The 17,557-nt window shown below is 59.5% G+C and overlaps 4 protein-coding genes across 4 annotated transcripts; all 4 read right to left on the bottom strand.

Moving 5' to 3' along the window:
* Nucleotides 1-1,757: 1,757 nt before the first annotated feature.
* On the bottom strand, nucleotides 1,758-2,255 carry LMJF_32_0790 (conserved hypothetical protein; the record flags this gene model as incomplete). Its single annotated transcript, XM_001685343.1, has 1 exon — nucleotides 1,758-2,255. The coding sequence occupies one exon, from the start codon at nucleotides 2,253-2,255 to the stop codon at nucleotides 1,758-1,760; it is 498 nt and encodes a 165-aa protein (XP_001685395.1).
* Nucleotides 2,256-3,895: 1,640 nt separating this feature from the next.
* On the bottom strand, nucleotides 3,896-7,321 carry LMJF_32_0780 (putative protein kinase; the record flags this gene model as incomplete). Its single annotated transcript, XM_001685342.1, has 1 exon — nucleotides 3,896-7,321. The coding sequence occupies one exon, from the start codon at nucleotides 7,319-7,321 to the stop codon at nucleotides 3,896-3,898; it is 3,426 nt and encodes a 1,141-aa protein (XP_001685394.1).
* A 2,655-nt stretch (nucleotides 7,322-9,976) lies between these two features.
* On the bottom strand, nucleotides 9,977-14,908 carry LMJF_32_0770 (conserved hypothetical protein; the record flags this gene model as incomplete). The annotated part of the gene is made up of 1 exon (XM_001685341.1): nucleotides 9,977-14,908. One exon carries the CDS (start codon nucleotides 14,906-14,908, stop codon nucleotides 9,977-9,979), a length of 4,932 nt encoding a protein of 1,643 aa, XP_001685393.1.
* Nucleotides 14,909-15,951: 1,043 nt separating this feature from the next.
* Nucleotides 15,952-16,842, bottom strand: CYC9 (putative cyclin 9; the record flags this gene model as incomplete). The annotated part of the gene is made up of 1 exon (XM_001685340.1): nucleotides 15,952-16,842. One exon carries the CDS (start codon nucleotides 16,840-16,842, stop codon nucleotides 15,952-15,954), a length of 891 nt encoding a protein of 296 aa, XP_001685392.1.
* Between the last annotated feature and the right edge of the window lie 715 nt (nucleotides 16,843-17,557).

Here is a 17,557-nt window from a genome sequence, read left to right as displayed (position 1 = left end):
CCGCCGAGACATTGCGGAAGCCAATGATCTAGCTAGGCGAAAAGCTGGACGGGTCCATGAAAAACACACGCCAAGGCCCGTGGGGAAGGCAATGAGTGCCGGCGTGCTCACCTGCGGCCCTTTGAGCTTGTGAGGGTCTCGCTTCCGGCTAGAGCGAACGCGGCCGCACAGAGCTTGATCTGCTCTTACACGCACGCACACACACACACACACACGCACACGCACACCTCTCTCTCTCTCTCTCTCCCTTTCTCTCAAAGGACGGTTTGTCCACGAAAACAATGTTGCGGCTGGGCTGCGCACGGGCCACCACCAATCGTTTTCCGTTGAGACGGATGAAAGCGGCAGAGACACAGACGCAAGGCAGCGCGAACGCGGCGGCATCTACTCACACAAAAAAAAAGTTGAACGCAGCACCTCTCCCAGAACCACCCTAGCAGCAGGATAGAGGGAAGTGGGACAGAGAAAGAGAGACCGGCAGCAACGCGGGGAAGGCTTCCAGAGAAATCCCCCCGACAAAACAGCCCGCTAATAATGCGTGCTGACACATCGCGATAGAGTCACAGGAATCCCAACAAACACGAGAGCGCCCTGAGCCTCTAAACTCCTGCGAAGGAGAGCGCCAAGAGGGCAGAGGGGGGGGGAGGGGGGCAACAGAAGAAGATGCAGGATAAGCAGCAGCCACCACGCACCAGAGGCACGGCGTTCAATCGACAGACAAGCAGGCCAAGCAAACATAAAATACAAAAAGAAGACCCAAGCAGAGTCCGCGGATACTGTGGAAGTGAGATGCTGGACGAGAGAAAGAGAAGCTGCAGCAAGCAGTCCTCGTCTGTGTTCCTGTTGTGTGGAATCGTGTGTGAAGCTGGCACCGCTCGTCAGAGACGTCTGCCGCTCCCTCTCGTGGTCGGCTACATCCATGGCTATGAAATGAGTCCGGAGCACATGCATAAATGTTGTCGTGCGTGTGCGTCTATCAGGGAAGGAAGACGCGAAAACAAAAGGGGTGGGGAGCAGGACAGGCAAAAGACAAGATCCGCAGTGTGCAAGAGAGAAAGGGTGACAGAAAGGAAAAGACAGCATCAGCAGGAGGGGTCGCCTGGAAGAGAGGAGCAAATGAGTGCTGCGGATCATCTGCCAGACCAACCAAAGAGGCGGGAGAGAGACACGCACACGTGCACGGGGGAGGCGCATCCGCACCGTTCCTTCTTTTTTTTGTTGCCGCTGTTTGTTTGGTCCAAGCGGAATAATCACGGAAACTCGCACAGAGAGCCGTGTTACTCGGCGCTCTGTTAAGACAAGGAGTGGGAGCAAGGGCTCAGGGTGCTCAGCTGGGCCATCACCAACCAGCCCGTCCTCACGGCCCTCGTGTCGGCGTGTCTTCGAGTTGCCTTTATCTTCTCTCCGGCATTCACGTCCGTTGGTCGCAGGTTTGTCTTGTGCGGCTGCTGGTGCGGCAACCTGAAAAAAAAGACGTTGTGTGGAAGGAGGGAGCAAAGGCCGCAGGGCCAGCGGCACCTTGGAGGGGGAAGTGACCAAGGTGCGAACAGGTGCACGCAGACGCCGACAAGAGCAGAGAAGAAACACCGCGCTGCACGGCGCCCCTCAGCGCTGAGAACGATGGGGTAGACGACAAGAACAAAATCGAAGAGAGCAGCAGCCCCAGCAACAGCAGCGGCCATGCCACTGGTAGCAGGTGGTCCAGCAAGCGCGGGGCAGTCGCGACGCTGTTTGTCAAACGCGACACCAATAGGTCATTACACAAAGGCCACCTTCTGGTTCAGGTAGTACATGGAGACGGCCGGGTACAGCACGTCGCTCTCTTTGAGGCCAGGGATGTGGCCGGTGCCCTTCTTGTTCCCGCTCACCATACACAGGGTGCCCGTCACGGCGTCCCAGTCGAACTCAACGACGCAGTCCGTCGAGTAGGGGAACCGGTCGCACTTCCACGCGCCGTAGGTGTCGCCAGCCCGCGAGAGACACCAGCCGCCGAGTTCAGAAATGTACTTGCTACCGGTCGCGCTTGCCAGCTGCGCGCTGAGCTGGGGAAGCAGGCCTATCATCAAGCCAGATCCATCTGCGCCTTCGCCTTGATCGATGATTCGAATGGCCCACTGATGATTCGTGGCCGACAGTGGCGTCTTCGCCCGCAGCGTCACCCACCCGCCGTTGGTCTCGCGCTGCGCAGTAGTGCCGTCAATCGTGACGCCAGGGTGGGGAGTGGTCGTGTCGATCTCGAGAATGTCAAGCCCCATCGTTGTATCTTTTTCTTTTGTTGTTGTTGTTCTGTCCGCTTTGCCACTGCACTTTGTGCGCAAGAGGAAACGAACAACAACAACAACAAAAGAGAGAAAGAGAGACGAAGAATGGGGGTGCGAGACGTGAGCTGCGAAGCACGCGACGGTGCAGAAAAGGAGAATGAGAAGCCGGCCGACTGCGTGGGAGTGGGTGGGGGGAAGCGGGGGCAGTGACCAGGGGGGAGGGTGGAGGTGCACAGTCAAGACGCACGCTTTGCGAGGATATACTCATATGCATGCGGGCGAGTGGAGCGGACGAACGAAAAGAAGAAGGGAGCGGGGAAGGGGGAGGGGGGGGGGAATGGCTCGACAAAAGCGTTCCGCGACTGAGAACAGAAAAGGGCGAGGCCACAAGAGAGCTCACACGAGCGAGCGCAGGGCAACGAGTACCGTGATCTGGCGTACGGCCATGAGAGAGGCAAGCAGCAGCGCATATGCAGCATCTGTCATGCATGAACATATGGGCTGTACAGCGTGCTTGCATGGCAAGTCGAGTAGAGGATCTGTGCAGCGCGGAAGGGCTCACCATGCGCGGCAGCCTTTCGGCAGCTCAACATTATAGCACACTTGCACGCGGAGGGGCGCTCCTGTCCAGGCCGGCTGCGCAGCATTTTCTCCCATGAGACTGTACATCACCCTAGCAGAGGATCTACGGGCACATTACACATATACAGGTGACAATATCGAATCCACTCGCTCTCGCTGTCACTAGCCCCCTCCACCGCCCGGACAAGGATGCGGTGGGTTAACAAGAGAGCAATAGGGGAGAATTATGAGACACCCTTTCCTCCATGTAACGCAGTGTTTCCTGCAATGGCGCCTAGGTGAGGGGGCTGTGTGCGAGTGTGTGTTATATATTCGGTTTTTCACTGTCCTTGGGCATAAAGTGAGCGCCGATCGGGCGGACAGACAAATGAGGGGGGGGGGACTCGACGGTGAAGGAAGCGAGCAACGACGAAAAAGTAAACATACATAAGGCCAGAGAAGTCGGTAAGCGAAGCGATGAGAAAAAGAGCAGTAGCAAGAAAGGTCGGAAAAGTATGACCGCACACACACACACACACACACACACATACACATACACATACAGAGAGAGATACGCTCATGAGCCTATCCCACCCACGCACGCACGCAATCGTGAACGCACATACACATAGGACACAGTGCAGAGGTGTAGGGAGGGGAGGCTGTGATGAGGCTGGGAGAGAGACAGACCAGGCCGACACACGGACGCACAAGGAGAAAGGGATGGGGGGAGGGGGGGGGGGTAGAGCACGGAGAAAAGAAAGGCACCCGCCCACGATAGGAACAACAAAGGCGGAGAAGACAGGAACAACAGAGGGGCGGAACAGTGATGAGGAAGGCGACGGTGAAATGCGCGCAAACCCGAAACGAAAAAAACAAAAACGAAAAAACGAAAAAAATGGAAGCGAAAGAAACACGGCATGAGAACCAGCGGCAACGACAAGAACAGCGCGGACGGTGCAGGGACAGAGAGGATCCCAGAGCACGCGAGAGAGGTGGCGAGCAAAGGAGGAGAAATGAAGCGAGCAGGGGGATGAGGCATGAGCACATCCGCAAACAGCTTGCGGCGTCACCTAAGGGCGGTACACTTTGCTGTAATCGGCCAGGATGCTGATGATTTCCGCCATGGTGCAGCGCCGCTCCACGTTCCGCTCAAACGCGCGCCGGGCGATGCACTGCAACCACCTCGGCGACCTCTCTAGCTGCTCCGTCGTGAAGGGCACCACGTCCTCATTCGCAATGTAGAACATGAGTGGAATAGAGTCCAGCACCGAGAAGCGGAGCTCACCATAGGACCACGGTGGCTTCCCCAGCCACAGCTGCACCAGCGTACACACGTAGGCCCACACATCTGACTTGAGATGTGGCTCATTCAAGATCACTTCCGGTGCCATGTAGGCAGCTGTCCCGAATAGCTGCAAGGAACCGTTCTCCTGGTTGGAGGAACGGAGCAAAGGACTGCCGTTGTCCGAGCTGACCAAGGAGAAGCTGCTGCACCCGAAGTCGGAGATGGCCACGCTGCCGTCTGAGCGCGTCAGCACATTTTCCGGCTTCACGTCGCCGTGAATCACATTGTGGTCGTGCAGGTGCTTCAGGCCGCGTGCAATGCCAACGGCGTGATCGTAGAAGAGCGGCTCTGGAATGGGCCGAAAGTAGCGGTACAGCTGCACAATGCTGCCGCCGCTGGCGTACTCCATCACGAGCAGTAGCTGGTTTGTGTCGACCTCCCTCGACGCACCGTAGAAGGTGATGACGTTTGCGTGTGGCGGCAGCTTCGACCACATTTGAAACTCACGCCAGTTGAGGTCCGCCGTTTTGTCATCGTAAGAGTAGCGCGACTGCTTCACCGCCACGATTCGGCCCGTATCCAGATTCAGAGCCCTGTATACGGCGCCAAAGGCACCCTTCCCGATGGGGCCGCTGCTTACGCGGAAGTGGTGGGACAAGATCGAAATGCCGCTCTGCTCCGACTCTTGCACCACTGCTGCAGTGAAGTTTCGGATGACCGTGTGGCTCTCGCTGCCCACCACCGTCATCGTCGCGTCGCTAATCACATCATCGTCTTCCTCCAGTGAATCGACGCCGCCGTGATAGTGCGCCTCCAGTGCCACCATCATCTGCGAGCTAGGGGAGCAGGAAATGGTGCAGGACGACTTCAGCACCGCCGCATCGCTGGCGACAGCGCCGACAATGCGGTCACGCTCCACAACTTCCTTCTTCTTTGCCTCCATGCACACCACCACCTCTTGCGAGGTAAGCTCGGTGTCCTCTGTTGGCTCGTCAAGCGTCTCGCTCGATCGCTTGGAGGGGAGAGAGTATGCAATGTGCGCCGACGGTGTTTCCTGCTCCCCAGTCGTGCACACCGCCGTAGCCTGTCGCGAGGCCGTCATCGGCAGCGACAAGTCTGAAATTGGGCTTTTGATGGCGTTCACGACGGCTTCGGTGCCCGATGATGACGCGCTGGTGACGGCAGCAGTAGAAATTCCGCAGGTGGTCGATGAGACGGCGTTGGCGTTCTTCGTGATGCCAGTTCCAGCAGCTGAGGTGGCGTTCAGTTGCGCAAAAGTGTCAGCAACCCTTGACGTGGTAGCCGGTGACGATGGGAGGGACGGGAGCGACGGGGATACCGAGAAAGGGCGGGGGGACGGAGTGGCAATGCGGCTTGGCCGCACCTTCGACACACCAACGCCCATCTCGACGCCGGTGCCCGACTGTGCCGCTGGCTGGTGGGAAAAACGCTGTGGCAGCAGCGTGACTGACGCCTTGCAGTCAGTGGATAAATCAAAGGGTTTCGGCGTGGTCGATCCGCGCATCCACTGGGTGTTGCCCGGAGACTCTGGTGGTCTGCGCTGGCGGTCGTGTCGAACCGTGGAGCTGCGCACCGTGAGGTCGAACGCCGCACTGCTACCGTTGAAGGCGAAGTCATCACTGGCGCCGAGGTCAGGGCGAGCGGCTGAGAAGTTCGTCCCGAGCACCTGTCGCTCTTGCTCCCGTTCTTGGCGGCTCATCTCGAAGCACCAGGTCAGCCCGTCAAACTGCTGGAGATGGTACTGGAAGACTGACCAAACCGGGACGAAGGTATGGTGCTCTTCAAAGTAAGCAAATACCTCGTCTTTCACTATGGTGCACGGCAGGACGCGGGGGGCGTGCTTCATGTCGGGGTGGAGCAGCTGCATGGAGTTGAAGTCCTTCATGGTCACGTTCAGACGCGCTTTGAGGGGGAGACAGCTGCACCTGGTAGCCACTAAAAGGCCGATTTCGTCGTCCTCCGCCGATGTGTCCGGCAGTCCTCCAAGGTCGTCGCGGCATACAATGAAGCTCATGCGCGGTGGCTCCGGTATAATGGACGCGTCCTTAACAGCGCGGTAAAGTGCTACGGCAAGCCAGTGCATGCGGTAGAGCAAGCGCGCGTCGTCCGAATTGAGCGGGCGTACAAGGTTGCCGGGGTTGCAGAGGTCGAAGAAGGCGCGGTTCTTGTGCGCCGACTTTTCCCAGCCGAGAAAGCGCTCGCACATGCTATTCAGCTTCCGCACCCACTGCTCCGCCGCTGCAAGATTCTTCCCTTGCTCCTCGATCAGTTTCAGTGCCTTTGAGGGCTGCGCCTTGTCACTTCGGCTGAGCTGTAGCCCACGTGACAAGTCGAGGGTGGAGAGGTAGTTTAGTGTGCTAAAGGACCTGCTCGCGCTGACGACGCCAGTTGCTCCATCTTCGGCTGCGCCCTTGAAGACACGATCGATGTCCGCCAGCGAGGGGTACAGGATCTCGTGGGTGATGGGATTCGGCGTCCCTGGGTGAACGCAGTGGTCGTCCTGCAGCACCTCCAACTTACCACAGTGGTCCAGGGTCTCCTCCACGAGACAGCTCAGCACGCGTCCGTTGCGTAGAAAGTCCAGTGAGCCGTCCCACTTCCAGTCAGGGCCGAGGTCGAAGCACCGGTGGAAGCTCGTCGAGTGGCTGCGGCGGCCCGATTTGTCGTGAAACCCGCGCACGCTCGAGGAGACGGGGTTGCGGGCGACATGGGTAGCGCTGTCCGGCCCGCTACCGAAGTCATTGTCGTAGTTTTCGGAACTGTACACCGGATTTGAGGAAAGCGGGGTGTTCGTGCAGTAGCCACTGGAGCAGGACAGGAATGTGCACCCAGAGTCGGCGAAGTCGGAAGAGGTGGGCATCAGCACTGACCCCCCTGTGGCCGTATGGGAAGGGCTGCTGGCGTCCATCTTGCGCTTCTTCGCGTCCAGGCAGCGCTGCACCTGCACGATCCACTCCATCCACGTACTCATCATTGCGTAGAGGCTCACCACGTCCAACAAAATCTTCGGCTGCTTATCCTGGTAACGCATGAGTAGAAGATAGAATAGCTCCAAGTCAGACAGGTTCAGCTTCTTGGCCCGTTCCAGGATGTTTGGGGCATCGATCGCTCGCTCGGGCTCGTTTTCTTCCAGCACCGCTATCAGGCGGTCCCACCGCGTGGCGGGAAGCTTTGCTAGCGTGCTGTCCATCAGAAGCGATGTTCGACAGCACACAGGGATGAGGTAAAAGCAGTGGAGGCTGCCTCTGCTTTGTGGTCGTGAATCTTTTGTAAGAGCTGAGAGGGAGAGAAAGAGTCCGTGAAATGTGAGGACGCTCCTCACGCTCCGCCCTGGTGATGAAGCCCGTCCACACAAAACAGCACAGACGTAGCACGAAAGACAAGAACAACAAAAAAAAAGGGAAGGAAAATGAAGGAGGGGGCAAAACGAAAAAGAAAAGAGCAAATATTATTTTGGGAGATCCCAAAGGGCTGTGCGACGCCCAGCCGCAAGTCCGCCGCCGCCACAGCAGGACTGCCCACGAGTGCAGGTCCTTTGTCGCTCTCCCTTCCCGTGTCTCTCTTGCCTCTTGTTGCACTTGTCGGACAATGCGATGTCCAATCGGGAAGAGACCAATGCTTCACGATATGTAGGACGATACTGTAGCTTCGCGTGTCCATTCGCGCTTGCGTGTATGCGCAGAGACACCTGTGCACATACACAGAGGGAGGGGAAGGGGGTGTTAGGCGGTGTGGATCTGCGGGGATGAGAGGCGAGAGCGAAAGGAATTATACGCGGTCTCCAAGAAAGCGCACACCTCGCACACACAGACACAGACACACACACACACACACACACACACACACACACACACACACACACACACACACACACACACACACACACACACACACACACACAGACACACACACAGACACACACACAGACACACACACAGACACACACACACACACACACACACACACACACAGAGACACACACAACGACTTTCACGATTAGCCTGACGGGGGGGGGAGAGAGAGAGACAGACAGAGAGAGAGAGAGAACTTTACTGAGGAAAGAAAAAGAAGATGTCACACAGTGAGCACCAGCGACGAGATTAGCCGCAGAGACACACGCGCAGCTTCGTAAGAACACACAGAAAGAGAGAGGCGCGTGTGTACAACACAGAGAGTGATGCAGGTGTGTAGCAAGGTATAAGGAACACAATGGTAAAGAAAAACGGTGGGTGACAGTAGTACGCAAATACGCCCATACCAGCAGAGAGAAAGAAAGTTGCACACACACGCGCACACAGTCACAGTCACCGTTACGCGACGGAAACTCTCGCACACGTACACAGCAGCCACAGTTGCTAAAAAAAAAAAAGAATGGTACAGAGACAACGTCTATTCGCGCAACAGTGAGAATACGAGCATCACCGAACACACTGGAACAACGCGAAAAAAAAAAACGAAAAGAGGCGTCCAAAGAGAGAGGGAAAGGAAGGGAACAGCAGCAGCCGTCGGAGCTACGGGAGAAGAAAACGGCAAAGCCCGTGATAGCGGCAGCGGCGATCTGTAGATCGGAACGTGCTCCTGATGAAAATCAAGGAAGGCGGTAACCTGTGCGAAGGAGAATGAGCGAGTTGGTGTGTGTGTGTATGTATGTATGTATGTATGTATGTATGTGTTTGTATGTATGTACTTTGCTTTCCAGGTGAAACCGTGCCGTAGAGAAGGAGGCAAAAGGAAAGGGGAAGATTAAATGAACACTGAAGCAACTCGTGTGAGTATGGATGCACCTGCGTATATATATATATATATATATGCGTAGAGGTGACTGGTAAGACGAGCTCTCTGCCTCCGTGCCTTTCCTTCACCCTACTTGACGCGTTCCTCTGTCGATCCTTCTGTATCACTGCGACGCGACACCGGCCCGCTACAATTCAGTGCTGAAGTTGGACGCGAACGTGCGCACGCGCTGGCCGACCACTTGCTACACGAGGAAGACGTGGTCTAGTGAATCCACGATGCAGCGGCTAGTGAAAGTGGGGAGGGAGTTTAACGGTGGCGGCGGTGGATGCGCACAGGAGCAGCACACGAAACCACGAAAGAGAAAAGCTGAAGGCCCGTCAGAGTGAAGCGTGGGAGAGAGAAGAGTGAGGAAGGTTGGGTCGAAAGCAGGAAAAAACGACACGAGAGGTGTGCTGCAGTAGCGAAGCGGCGATAGGGAGAGATAAGTTCCGTCGCAGAGCTCCGACGCTGCACATGAAAGCGCGCCCTGCACTGCAGGGCGAGAGGAGGAAGGGAGAGGAGAGAAAGCAGCGGAGAAGAGGTCCGGTGCACAGGAACGTAGCGCGAGGAATGCGAGGCACCGTCCCCCACACACGCGTTTGATTAAGACACCAAAGGTGGAAGTATGGGGATGTGGGCATGAATGCACGAGGCCCTCATCGACACCCCTGGCGTATTGCCCACTTACCCGGCGGCGAGCAGAAAGGGTCCTAGAGGCGTTTGCTTCGTTGTCGTGGGTTTTGTTTTTTTTTTCGTTCAGGAAAGCGTTGGGAGACAAGGGGACGCGCAGGCGCCCACATAACCGAGTAGATCCGTGCATCTCCTCCACTACAGCCGCTCACAGGGCAGTCGCTAACAACGTGAGCAGACGATGATGAAGAGGAGACGGACGCAACACCAGATGGGTGCGAGAGGTCACAAACGCAAGCGTGCGTGTGTGTGTGGGGGGGGGAGGCGGAGGCGGAGGCGGAGGCGGATGCGGATGCGGGGTGGGGGCCGGGGTCAGGAGGAGCGCGCGACAAAAAAAAAATACGCGCACCGGCGCGACGTGATATCACGCAAACGCGTGCTACTCCGCCGCGCCGGTCGAATTTGCATCAACTTCAGGGGAGGCGGCGGCGACACCACTAGCACGAGAGGCCACTGGTGGCGCAATGGCGTGCAAGACGGAGGGCGGCAGTGAGGTGAAGATGTCTTGCAGAAAAGGCCTGTACCCCGCGTTCTCCGGCACTGCCAAGAGCGCGTCGAGCTGTCCGAGAACGTCGATGAGCTTTGTTGGAGAAACACCGCTTTGCGTCATGGAATCTGTCGAGACGTGCTCCGGCCTCCCCGCGGATGCACATGCTGGCGCCTCATGCGACAGAAGCAGTGAAATGAGGTTCGACTTGCGCATCAGCAGCACACAAAAGGCCAAATTGTCAACAAAGACGGGGGCGAAGAGCTGGTGCAGCGACTCTACGGAGCTGAGAAGACTTGGCGAGGCGTACAGCGCGGACTGTACCACCGTCCACACCTTCGGGTTCGTGCTACTCAGCACGCCAGGCAGCGCGGCAGCCTGTGCCGTCTGCTTCTCCACTAGCCATGCACTCCACGTCGTGCTCGCTGTCGGGCTGACGTTCGCCGCAAAACTGCGAGGCAAGCCGAGCTCTTTGTGAAGGCCGTCAAAGATGTCGTGCAGGCAGGCCGTGACGCGGTCGCACCCGACCCCTCCATCCGCAGCATCGTTGGTGTCAGCCGCAGCAGCCTCGACGAGGACGGGGCGCACAGCCTGCAGGAACTCCGCGACCGAGAAGGAAAAGGTATCCATGAGCTTGGCTAGCTGTGTCACGTACCCGGTGCGCAGCAGCCGCAGTGCTTCCCGATGCACCGCGTCAGGCAGCGCACCATGCCGCCGAAACATGTGATGCACGGCGGCCTGGCGCTGCGTCTCCTCGGCCGCCTCCTCGGCCGTGCGCCCGCTCTGCACAGGGTCGCAGCGGGTGACGTCGAACACCAGGGCAGGGAACCCCTCGACCGAGTGGGTCTTCGTGACGTCGCCGCTCGATGCGCCGGTCGAGGCTTTCTTCTTTCCAGACGGCTCCTCCACGGCCGCCTCTCCATCGTAGCGCGCAGAACCGCTGAACGTGAGCTGCCGAAGCCACCACGTCAAGAAGTCGACAGAAGAGGCCGCTGACCCGCCTGCGCCACCGCCACTGCCGCCGTGAAGGTCGAGGCCGCCGGCGGCAGGCATGCCAATCTCCTCCTCCAGAAGTGCCATGAAGCGCATGATATCGTAGGCCGCGGTGTAACTTCCGTTTTCCACGGACAGAACGAAGAGCTCCACGGCACACTGGCTGGCCTGCTGCAGCCGTGTAACGTCGCTCCCGGAGCGGCCGCCGCTGCCCAACTCGGCCGTGCGATCGACAGGCAGCGTCGCCGCTGGCTTGTAGGTCCCCATCATGATCACCCGAACCAGATGCACAGCCTCCGCGTAGCAGTGATGGGCGACGCACTCGTGGAACAGGTCCGTCGGCGTTCCAAGGAAGTCCATCACAAGGTGCCAGCGCGCAAAGTCGATCTTGCGCACGCACCCTACCACGATCGCATAAAACTCGGGGTAGTTGCGAAGGAGAGAGATGGCGGCCCTCACGGCGCTGTATCGGCCCAGTCCTGGAACTGCCGCCGGAGGTGACTCGTTGAGCGCCGTGTGGAGGAAGTAGTCAAGCACCGCCGTGAAGGTGTCGTTCAGCCGCATGTGTTCCAGCCAGTAGAACAAGCTGCGGTCCCACATAAAGGTGGCAACACAGCCGTCGACCTCGGCAGCACGGCACGATGAGGTCGAGGATGCATTTGCTGCAGAAGCGGTAGCACATCCCTCTAACCTGGGCGGTGCCGATGATATAAGACTGGGCAAAGACGCGCTGGCCTCCGGTGCATTGGAAACTCGATGCGACGCCGGGCTGCTCGGCATCGCCGCCAGAAGCAGCAGCGACAAGATGCGGTGGGCGTACAGGATGGGGCGCAGCGCCAGTTGCGGTCGCGGGCTGGCTTGGCTTACGCCGCCAATTACGCCGGTGGCGCTGCGTCGACGGCTCGGTCGCGGCGCCGACATGTCCGTCGCGACGCAGAGCATGTACCCGTCAAATGGGGAGGGGCAGAGCGGCAGCAGCTCCGAGTCCCGCGTCGCCGCCACCTTCATGCGGTGAGCAACAGGAGCCACCGTTGCGTTTGGGCGGAGCCCGGACAGGTGCAGCTGGTACATCACGAGCCCTTGTTCCTCCTCGTGAGCCAGCACCACCGCCCCACGTGTTGGTGCTGTGCGGTCCACCCAGCACCGAAACACAAAACACCTGTTCGCCAAGTCCACCGGCTCCACGACGGCGTTGAGAGACGGCCAGCTGCCAGCTGATGAAGCGCAGCCGCAGCCAGCATCGCCAGCCGCGCATCGCTCCCCTCTGACCCAGACAAGGGTGTGGTCGCTGCGTTTGTGCAGCAGCAGGCGCAGCTCCATGTGGTCTTCAGTGCGCTGCGGTGACTCGCGGTCGCCCTCCTCGCCGCGCAGGCACACCGGAATGACTCTCAGAGGGTTCGAGAGCTCGCTGGGGAGAGCCAGCTGCTGCACCGGCGTGAGGGCAACGTACGGCGTCGCTGAAGACCGTTCTGTGGCAACGTCCGTGAAGACGTCGTACCGGAAGACGCGCACCATCTGGTTACAGTCCACGGCCACCACGTAGCCCTCCCCTCTGTGATCCTGGTGAAGGCAGGAAAGCTGAGTCGGTCTGCCATCGAGTGCCACGCGTGCCGAGGCGTGCGACGGTGACACGCTCGACGTAGAAAACACAATCAGCTCAAAGGTTTTCGAGTCGGTCCGAAGTGCCGGGACTGCCACGGCGACGTCGCGCAGCCATACGGGGTCCGCTACGCAGCTGAACGACTCCTCCTCCTCTTTCGAGGCCAGCTTCCACGAGTAGCGCTCCCGGTTGAAGAGGACGAGGCCGCGGCGGCCGGCGCAGGTCATCCAGCTCCCGTCGCTCGACACAGCACCGTGCAAGAGTGGGTACTGGTCGCGCAGATAGTCGTCCGGTAGCAGCACCATCTCACGCACGCCCTGAGCAGCGGTCGCCTCGGACACGGAGACCAGGTAAAGAGCATTGTCAGCGAGCAGGGCAAGCGGAGTGTGGTTGCCGCTGGTAGGTCCGACCGTGTCCACGGTCAGCACACGAGACAGTTGTGTCGAGAAGAAGCACGGCTGGCGAGGGGCTGCCATCCACAGCCGCGTTCCGTCCGGCTTCCACGAAATGGCAGAGCAGCCAAGCACTGCCTCCTTTTCCTGCTCGTTGCGCAGCGATGACGCCTGCGCGTTCTCGCCTATCAGAGCCGCCGCATCATCAGGGGGCCACTGAGAGTCAATCGGAGGCACTGGTGGAGTGCGCAGGAGAGTGGCGCTAGCGGGCCCCGACAGGTGGCGGGCAACGACACCGCCACTGTAGTGCACGAGGGCGATACCGTGCTTGTAGAAGGCCACACAGAGCAGCTCCTCAGACGGCGACCACTCCATCCCGGCAATCAAGCCAAGCGACTGCGAGGCGGGCGGGACGCCACAAGAATACTTGGAGACAGCATCGCTGACACCGCGAAGGCCCTTCCACAGAGGGCTTGGATGCACCGCCAAGGACGTGCTATCGATGCGCCGGCACGAGAGCGCGCCCGCCTGGGTGCACACCGCCAACAGGAGGTGGCGCACGTTGATGGCCACCATGCACGCAGACACGATTGGCGTCACGAAACCTTGCAGCTGAACCTTCTGGTGCGTGAAGTTCGTGCCGCAGGAGGGCCGGCACAGCAGCACGCTGCCGCTACTGAAGACGAAGGTCAGCACCTTCATGCGAGAGGCAAAGGAGGCGTGCAGGATGGTGCCGGACAACAACTCCGCCCCGGCACTGCTGCGGGCGGCGGCGCAGTCAGTGGGCGAAGAGGAAGGCAGCAAGGAGCTTGGCTGCCACGGCTTCTGCGGTCTTGTGCCCATGGTGGCACTGGCACAGATGCTGTGCGCATCGGCAGCCAGCCCCTCTGTATCCTTGTCCTTCTCGGGTGGCGCCGCGGTGTTCGTCGCCTCGCCGTCTGGCAACGGCGGCGAGGCCGTGGTGGTGTCGTTCGAGCGGAACTGCGTCGCATGGGCTCGTACGGCGGTGCCCGGAGGCTGAACGGCAGCGGGTGCTGACGCCGCTGCAGCTGTGCTCGTCGTGGAGTCACCGACAGCGTCTGAAGAAGATACAGGTAGGTCTTGCCGGTACCGCCGCTGCAGGGGGTCCACGCGCGACTGCGGCGACGTCAACGGCTTGGTCGACCTCACTGCCGGTGATGACAGGGACGAGTTGCCCGGGGCCTTGTCCGGTGCGGCGAGCACGTCAGGGCAGCCTGCTGCAGTCATGAAGTCGCACGCTTCGTCTTTTGTGGCACACCGAAAGGTGTGGCCGCCTCCCTGCAGCCCAACAATGGTCCACTGATGGAGAATGTCTTGCTGGTGCCACCCCAGTACGTAGACGACACCCGCCGTGGTTGTCACGAGGAAGGCGTAGGGGCCGGCGGCGGCGGCGGATGTGACGAGTCCCGTCACGAGCGGCACGTCGCTCGAGTAGCACACGCGCGACGCCGAGTCGACGTGCTGCAGGTACACCACGTGTCGATTTCTCTCGATCGCCTGGAGGAAATCGGGCGTCCTGAGGTTGATGTCGGCCTCAAAAAACACAACATGGCGAGCGGTAACGACGGCGAGGTGGTTACCCGGTCGTTGACGCCACAGCGCATACATGGCCGGATTATCTTCGAGTGAGGTGCCAGGCACCGCGAGTGAGGTCAGATAGACCACCTTAGGCCCCGCACTCCAGAACTGGATACGGAGCTGCGTGAGCACCGCCAAAATGGTGCCACTGGTGTTGACCGCCATGAACTGCACGGACTCGCCATCTTGGCAGACGTCCTCGCGGCAGTGCACGCTCACGGTGCCACTGCACAGCTGCATCCCCTCACACGACGATATGGAAGAAGGTAGTGGGGGAGGAAGAGGGAGGGGGGCGGTCTTCTGCTGTGCGGGTGCACTTCAAATGCAACGAAAAGAGGGACGGGCGTGTAGCTGGCAGCGAGAGAGAGAGAGAGAGAGCAACAACACAAAGACGAAGAACGGTGACTGCCACGCGGTACCACCTCGCGAGGAACAGGGCGACAGCACTGCCGCTGGGATGCACAGAAAAACGTAAAGCACACAAAAGACGATGCAAAGGCGGCGCAAACGTAAAGACGGGAACAAAGGCGAGATGGGGAGACACGCGGTCGCGTTACACACGGAGACACACGCCACCACAGACGCGCTACTGAATTCGGCGAGAGAACGTACAGGGGGAGGGCATGGAGGATGAACCACCAGTGCAAGTAGAGCGACACGAGGTCAGAGGTCACGTAGATGGGGTGTGGACGGAGGGAGGCTGGCCACCGCAGTGCTTGGCATCTTCCGCCACGCTTCCCACTAGTTGGTGTGCTTACTTGTGCGACACCGTCCACACATAAAGACACACAAAACAGATCCGCAGCAAAAGCGTGAGCAAACGCCTGGCGCTCAGCAGCGCCGCTACCCGAGCGCCCCCTCCCTCGCTGTTACGGCTTGGCGACGTCTCGCGTAGCACCGTCCTTGTTTATGTTTAGCCCTTTTTTTCCTTTCTGGCGAAGCATAGTAGCAGTCGCTTGCATGTGCAGGTGCACAGTGTGCTGATGGGCACAATTGTGAAGAGGAGACAAGAGACCGACTGTGACGCCATCATCACACCGGTGCACTAGACCAAGAGCGAAAAAGGAGACAGCAGCGGGCAACTACCAGTCCGCCCACATATACACCATGAACCCCCCCCCGATGCTGCTCTCCCTTCGGCCTTTCCACCGTGAGTAGTCACGAGCAGCGGGCAGAGAGTTCGGCGCACCTCACAAGAACTCAAGCTCCAGTCCATCAGACTGCGGAAGCCGTTTTCTTTGCTGTTTTCTCCTGCCCTCGCCAAGTTACCTCGGGCAGACCACTCACTGCTCTGACATCTTCATGAGTGGTGTGAAGTCGGCGCTGGCGCTGCTAAAGACGGAGCTCGCGACACCAACATCGTTACCATGCTGCGATCGGCGGCGCTTGTATCGCGCCTCGTTGACGTCGTCCAGTGCCGGCACGCCAAACTTCTTGTGCAGGTACGCGAAGACGTCCATGAGCACGGCCGTAATCCCCTCCAGCTCCGCCTCATCGGGAAACTCCGCCTCTGGGGCGCTCCAGATGGACTGAAAAGCCGGCACCGGCTCCCTGCGCGCTGCCGTCACGATCATGTAGAGGATTGACGTGCAGAGTCGCTGCATCGACACCTTGGTGCAGAGCGGTGTGACGAAGGAGAAAAGAAACACGCGTCGCACTGCCGTGCCAATCTCCTGCCGTGCGGCATCCTGCAGCTGCCCCGCCTCAGCCAGGGTCTGCACTGATCGCAGAGTGTCGGCCAGGGGAAAGATGCGCACAAAGTCGAAGCGGATGGTATCGCACAGCACCAGCTCCACGTCCAGCACGGCACGGCACCACTGCTCCAGCTCTGCTGCAGCAGTCGTGTTCGCATCGAGGTCCAACGCAGTCTCCACGAGGCGCGCCAGCCGTATGTGCGCATGCTCCACCTTCGCAGCGAGGAAGACGCACGTGGTGGCCAGCACGACCTCGTTGACTTTGCGCAGCCCGTGTGCGGCGACAAACTCGTGCCAGTAGCACAGCGACGTCAGCAGGACGCTCTCAGTGAGGCAGAACTTGCGCACAAGGTAGTCGGAGATGACAAAGGCAGACTGAGAAAGGCGGAAGTAACGGCGCGTGAAGGAAGGCAAGTAAGGAGCACCGAAGCCGGTAGACGCGGGTGAGCTGTACACCGGCGACAATGGGCTTGACGACATATTGCAGTGTAACGCAGGGTCCCTTGTGATGTTGCGTGCACCAAGGATGGCGTGTGGATAGAGAGAGAAAAGGGCAGTGCCCACGGCCACAGGTTGGAGAACGCCCAAGCGGCGCGTGTCGACAGTTCCACCCACCCACCACAGAAGCCCCAATCACACCTGTCGGCTCGACAAGGGAAAGGAGGGGGAGAGAGAGAGGAGGGAATGAAGCGACAAAAAAAAACGAAACGGACAAAGGCGTAGGCGCCCTTTCCTCTGCTGTCGGCACCCCGATGTGTGCACGACTGTCCTTCTGCACCTGCGTGGGTTCTCTTGCTCTCCCTCTCCTTGTGCGTGCCTTGTTTGTGTGTATGGGGGGAGAGGGAGGGGGTAGGGGGTATCAGCTCGCCAAGTGCAGCTGCACAGCTCAAAATAGAGCGTGTAGCCGCATGCGCATGCGGGTGTATATGTGTGTGAATGTGTGTGTGTGTGTGTGTTTTCAGTGCCGGTAAGATAGGAGATGACGCCGGCGCAAAGAGAGGGAGATGCACATAAGACGATGGGCAATGGAAGCTTTCATGGTCCGCACCGCACTGACCAGGTCGCGGTCACGACGTGGGGTGCGAAGGGGTTCCCGCAGCTCCCACCCAGAGAAGCGGCACAAAGGCAGACGAGCAGCCCTGAGGAGTATGGCAGAGCGGCACCCCTCCCCCACCGCTTCATCTCGGATGGGTGC

Source organism: Leishmania major, chromosome 32, assembly GCF_000002725.2.
Source record: "Leishmania major strain Friedlin complete genome, chromosome 32".
In the NCBI taxonomy this organism is placed as follows: domain Eukaryota; phylum Euglenozoa; class Kinetoplastea; order Trypanosomatida; family Trypanosomatidae; genus Leishmania; species Leishmania major.
The sequence above is the reverse complement of the archived record's forward strand: the minus strand, read 5'-3'. Positions and strand labels throughout refer to the sequence as shown.